Source organism: Schistocerca cancellata, chromosome 2 (genome assembly GCF_023864275.1).
Source record: "Schistocerca cancellata isolate TAMUIC-IGC-003103 chromosome 2, iqSchCanc2.1, whole genome shotgun sequence".
NCBI lineage: Eukaryota > Metazoa > Arthropoda > Insecta > Orthoptera > Acrididae > Schistocerca > Schistocerca cancellata.
Genome location: NC_064627.1, coordinates 226,368,604 through 226,374,603, shown reverse-complemented (window position 1 = coordinate 226,374,603; position 6,000 = coordinate 226,368,604). Strand labels below are relative to the sequence as shown.

The 6,000-nt window shown below is 47.6% G+C and overlaps 1 protein-coding gene across 1 annotated transcript in view; it reads left to right on the top strand.

The window, feature by feature from the left end:
* The first annotated feature begins 501 nt into the window (after window positions 1-501).
* The window catches only part of LOC126144752 (dehydrogenase/reductase SDR family member 11-like), a 46,201-nt gene continuing 40,702 nt past the window's right edge, over window positions 502-6,000 (top strand). The window contains exon 1 of the mRNA XM_049915509.1: window positions 502-669. Within this exon, the coding sequence (XP_049771466.1) occupies window positions 532-669 (138 nt within the window). The 5' untranslated portion in view covers window positions 502-531. The remainder of the gene's footprint in view (window positions 670-6,000) is intronic.

The window sequence follows — 6,000 nt, the reverse complement described above, 5'->3', positions numbered from 1 at the left end:
CGACTTGCTGCGATCCTCTTCAGGGCGGTTCACAGCTGCGGTGTTCGTTGATGCCCAAGTAGCACGGCTAGGTATTTTGAATGTGAAATGCTCAATCAGAGTGGGGCGAACAACTACATTTACGCTGCTTACATGGGGTCGTAGCACTTCAGGTGGAGACCATCAACACGCGAACCTAAACATCACGGTATTTGGTTTCAGAAATTTCATACAACAGAAATGCAGAAAGACTGCAGTACGGGTACTATCTAATCGCTGAGACTCAAAACTACAATGTCACCACGAAGGTGCGCGATAAGGAGGGTTAAACAACGAGGGAGATTCGGTTGCCTATCTGCAGGCGGTTGCGGTTCCGCCCGTTGCTGTGGCGCATCTGCCATGTACTACGCGTAGGAAACGCAAGTGGAGGGGGGACTGTTGTGACGAAGCACATTGGCAGGCAGCTGGAGGCCAAGACTATAAAAAGCGAGTTGCGCTTCTCCGCAGCAGTCAGAGAGGACACAGCAGCAGGCGACGCATTAAGTCACAACGATGGGTATAGAGAAGTACGCGGGTCGCGTTGCCCTGGTAACGGGCGCCAGCTCCGGCATAGGAGCCGCCATCACGCAGGCGCTGCTCAGGAAGGGGCTCAAGGTGGTCGGACTCGCAAGGAGGGTCGACAGGGTCAAGGTAGGCTTCTTGTAGGAAGTTTATTCGTAATTCTACAAGTATACAAGGGGGCTATACTTCCTGACACATTATAGCCGGTCCGCAGCTCGTGGTCGTGCGGTAGCGCTGTCGCTTCCCGCGCCCGGGTTCCCGGGTTCGATTTCCGGCGGGGTCAGGGATTTTCTCTGCCTCGTGATGACTGGGTGTTGTGTGATGTCCTTAGGTTAGTTAGGTTTAAGTAGTTCTAAGTTCTAGGGGACTGATGACCATGGATGTTAAGTCCCATAGTGCTCAGAGCCATTTGAACCATTTGAACATTATAGCCGTGTTCCAGACTTGTACTCCAACCTTGCCTTTCCCAGGCTAAGCTATCCAGGCAAGACCCACAACCCTCTCCCAGATCCACCCCCGCCAGTACCGCTCTGTTGCTTTCCAGACTTCACAGATGGTGTCCTACATACTCTGCTGGAGTAACACTCATGGGAGGCAGTTGTTTTCTATGAACAACGCTGCAGAGCTTCAATGTATTTAAAGAAAGGCATCTTCTAACCAGCAAAAGTTGCAATATGCACTATTGACCATTAAAATTGTTACACCAAGAAGAAATGCATATGATAAACGGGCATTCCTTGAACAAATATATTATACTAGAACTGACATATGATTACATTTTCACGCAATTTGGGTGCATAGATCCTGAGAAATCAGAACACAGAACAACCACCTCTGGCCGTAATAACGAGCAAGATACGCCTGGGCATTGAGTCAAACAGCTTAGATGGCGTGTACAGGTACTGCTGCCCATGCAGCTTCAACACGATACCACAGTCACAGTTCATCAAGAGCAGTGACTGACGTATTGTGACGAGCCAGTTGCTCGGCCACCATTGACCAGACGTTTTCAATTGGTGAGAGATCTGGAGAATGTGCTGGCCAGGGCAGCAGTCGAACATTTTCTGTACCCAGAAAGGCCCGTACAGGACCTGCAACATGAGGTCGTGCACTATCCTGCTGAAATGTAGGGTTTCGCAGGGATCGAATGAAGGGTAGAGCCACGTGTCATAACATATCTGAAACGTAATGTCCACTGTTCAAAGTGCCGTCAATGCGAACAAGAGGTGACCGAGACGTGTAACCAATGGCACCCCATACCATCATGCCGGGTGATACGCCAGAATGGCGATGACGAATACACGCTTCTAATGTGCGTTCACCGCGATGTCGCCAAACACGAATGCGACCATCATGATGCTGTAAACAGAACCTGGATTCATCCGAAAAAATGACGTTTTCACATTCGTGCACCCAGGTTCGTCGTTGAGTACACCATCGCAGGCGCTCCCGTCTGTGATGCAGCGTCAAGGGTAAAATGGTTCAAATGGCTCTGAGCACTATGGGACTTAACTTCTGAGATCATCAGTCCCCTATTACTTAGAACTACTTAAACCTAACTAACCTAAGGACATCACACACATCCATGCCCGAGGCAGGATTCGAACCTGCGACTGTAGCGGCCGCGCGGTTCCAGACTGTAGCGCCTAGAACCGCTCGGCCATTCTGGCCGGCGTCAATGGTAACCACAGCCATGGTCTCCGAGCTGATAGTCCATGCTGTTGCAAACGTCGTCGAACTGTTCGTGCAGATGGTTGTTGTCTTGGAAACGTCCCCATCTGTTGTCTCAGGGATCGAAACGTGGCTGCACGATCCGTTACAGCCATGCAGATAAGATGCCTGTCACCTCGACTGTGATACGAGGCCTTTGGGATCCAGCACGGCGTTCCCTATTACCCTCCTGAACCCACCGATTCCATATTCTGCTAACAGTCATTGGATCTCGACCAACGCGAGCAGGAATGTCGCGATACGATAAACAGCAATCGCGATAGGCTACAATCCGACCTTTATCAAAGTCGGAAACTTGATGCTAAGCATTTCTCCTCCTTACACGAGGCATCATGACAACGTTTCACCAGGCAACGCCGGTCAACTGCTGTTTGTGTATGAGAAATCTGTTGGAAACTTTCCTCATGTCAGCACGTTGTAGGTGTCGCCACCGGCGCCAACCTTGTGTGAATGCTCTGAAAAGCTAATCATTTGCATATCACAGTATCTTCTTCCTGTCGGTTAAATTTCGCGTCTGTAGCACGTCATCTTCGTGGTGTAGCAATTTTAGTGGCAAGTAGAGTACATTTTTCACAGCCAACAGCCTTTCACACTGCAGCGGAGTGTTCACTAATTTGAAATGTCCTGTCACATTAAAAGTACGTGTCCAACCTGGACTCTAATCCGAAGCTGTGCCTTTTGGAGACTTTTGCCAACTGGGCCATCCAGCATAGAGTTTTAATGTGTGAAGTAGTTTCAAAACAGAGAACATTCCTCTGCAGAGTGGAGTATTCGTTTTTAATGTAGTTGTGTAAATATTGCAGAAGCGATTTTTGTGGAACCTCGTCTTCACCACTGCTACATTGTGTGAGGTATCACGTGGGGTTGAAGTCTTCAAGTGACTGATTAAAACAGAATTTACAAAAAAACAAAAAAAAATTGAGGAGTCAATATGGCACTTCAGAGACATCATGGACGCACTCTACTGATCCATAGCGCATTTCACATTGCTGTATCCAACAAAACTTGGATCATCTGTTTCACAGAGGAAGACCGCACTGCAGTTCCTTCTCTAAATCCTCGCACGAACGAATAAATGGCTGACATCGAAATAAGTGTCCAAGGAATAGAAAAGCAACTGAAATCACTCAAGAAAGGAAAGTCCACTGGACCTGACGGGATACCAATTCGATTCTACACAGAGTACGCGAAAGAACTTGCCCCCCTTCTAACAGCCGTGTACCGCAAGTCTCTAGAGGAACGGAAGGTTCCAGATGATTGGAAAAGAGCGCAGGCAGTCCCAGTTTTCAAGAAGGGGTGTCGAGCAGATGCGCAAAACTATAGGCCTATATCTATGACATCGATCTGTTGTAGAATTTTAGAACATCTTTTTTGCTCGCTTATCATGTCATTTCTGTAAACCCAGAATCTACTTGTAGGAATCAACATGGATACCGGAAACAGCGATCGTGTCAGACCCTACTCGCTTTATTTGTTCATGAGACCCAGAAAATACTAGATATAGGCTCCCAGGTAGATGCCATTTTCCTTGACTTCCGGAAGGCGTTCGATACAGTTCCGCACTGTTGTCTGATAAACGAAGTAAGAGCCTACGGAATATCAGACCAGCTGTGTGGCTGGGTTGAAGAGTTTTTAGCAAACAGAACACAGCATGTTGTTCTCAATGGAGAGACGTCTACAGACGTTAAAGTAACCTCTGGCGTACCACAGGGGAGTTTTATGGGACCATTGCTTTTCACAATATATATAAATGACCTAGTAGATAGTGTCGGAAGTTCCACGCGGCTTTTCGCGGATGATTCTGTAGCATACAGAGAAGTTGCAGCATTAGAAAATTGCAGCGAAATGCAGGAAGATCTGCAGCGGATAGGCACTTGGTGCAGAGAGTGGTAACTGACCCTTGTCTTAGACAAATGTAATGTATTGCGAATACATAGAAAGAAGGATCCTTTCTTGTATGACTATATGATAGCGGAACAAACACTGGTAGCAGTTACTTCTGCAAAATATCTGGGAGTATGCGTACGGAACGATTTGAAGTCGAATGATCATATAAAATTAATTGTTGGTAAGGTGGGTACCAGGTTGAGATTAATTGGGAGAGTCCTTAGAAAATGTAGTCCATCAACAAAGGAGGTGGCTTACAAAACACTCGTTCGACCTATACTTGAGTATTGCTCATCAGTGTGGGATCCGTACCAGGTCGGGTTGACAGAGGAGATAAAGAAGATCCAAAGAAGAGCGGCGCGTTTCGTCAGAGGGTTATTTGGTAAGCGTGATAGCGTTACGGAGATGTTTAGCAAACTCAAGTGGCAGACTCTGCAAGAGAGGCGGTCTGCATTGCGGTGTAATTGCTGTCCAGGTTTCGAGAGGGTGCGTTTCTGGATGAGGTATCGAATATATTGCTTCCCCCTACTTATACGCCGGCCGGAGTGGCCGAGCGGTTAAGGGCGGTACAGTCTGGAACCGCACGACCGCTACGGTCGCAGCTTCGAATCCTGCCTCGGGCATGGATGTGTGTGATGTCCTTAGGTTAGTTAGGTTTAAGTAGTTCTAAGTTCTAGGGGACTTATGACTACAGCAGTTGAATCCCATAGTGCTCAGAGCCATTTGAACCTACTTATACCTCCCGAGGAGATCACGAATGTAAAATTAGAGGGATTCGAGCGCGTGCGGAGGCTTTCCGGCAGTCGTTATTCCCGCGAACCATACGCGACTGGAACAGGAAAGGGAGGTAATGACAGTGGCACGTAAAGTGCCCTCCGCCACACACCGTTGGGTGGCTTGTGGAGTATAAATGTAGATGTAAATGTAGACAAAGGCTGTCAATTTGCTAACGCCATACCCACTGATTTGAAGGAAAGAGAGCTCTGTACAGTCTGGTGTACACAGTAAATGTATAGTGAACTGCTCAGGTACACCACTTACAGGCAATAGAATGAAAGTATAAATGGAAAGCAAAGGATGGGAGTGGTCATGGGCATCAGAAGAAATTTTTCAGTTGTGGGGGCAAGGGGAGAGGGGGAGAAGCAAAGCTCTAAAATAGCCATTTTTGGTATAAATGAATTTGTCAGTTTCGAGACATGTCACGCCATAAGAACTAAATTATATATATAATACAAAAACTTATTGTATTGAAGAGAATTGGTGATTATCCACTCAGCATATGAAAAAAAAAACTGTTATACTGACTGGGATGGGGGCAGAGTGAGGGGCAGGTACTCTTGCCGCCGCCCTTCCACCCCCCACCACCCCCATACTTCTGGACACGTATTGGCGTGGCTGTCAAGTTTTATTCAAAAGATGTCTCTGTGCAGGGTGGAGAACTGTGTGCTTCAGTAGACACTTTATACACAGATAAGCAAAGGAGTTAAGAATGCGTTAAAAATGTGAAACGTTAGACGTGTCTGTAGTTTCTTCACGAGCAGTTTGTCTTGGTTGAGTGCACGAAGTTGCGTCAGAGAATCGCGATCTGAAAGCCTTTCCGCTGATCACATTGAAGGGGCGGTGACATGGACCGCGGCCTGAGCGGCTTTTAACGCACCACGGGGTTAATCTCAAGGCACTGGTGACGGTGCAGGGACACAGTAAAAGTTCACCATTTAGCAGCAAAAGGTCAGCTGCGGCGCTGTCTAACCCCTGCTGCACGACGACATCAGAGGTGACCGCCGCTGACAGCTGCTGTTTCTCGACAGACAGTACATCGGAGGCTTAGAGCATAGTGCAGTT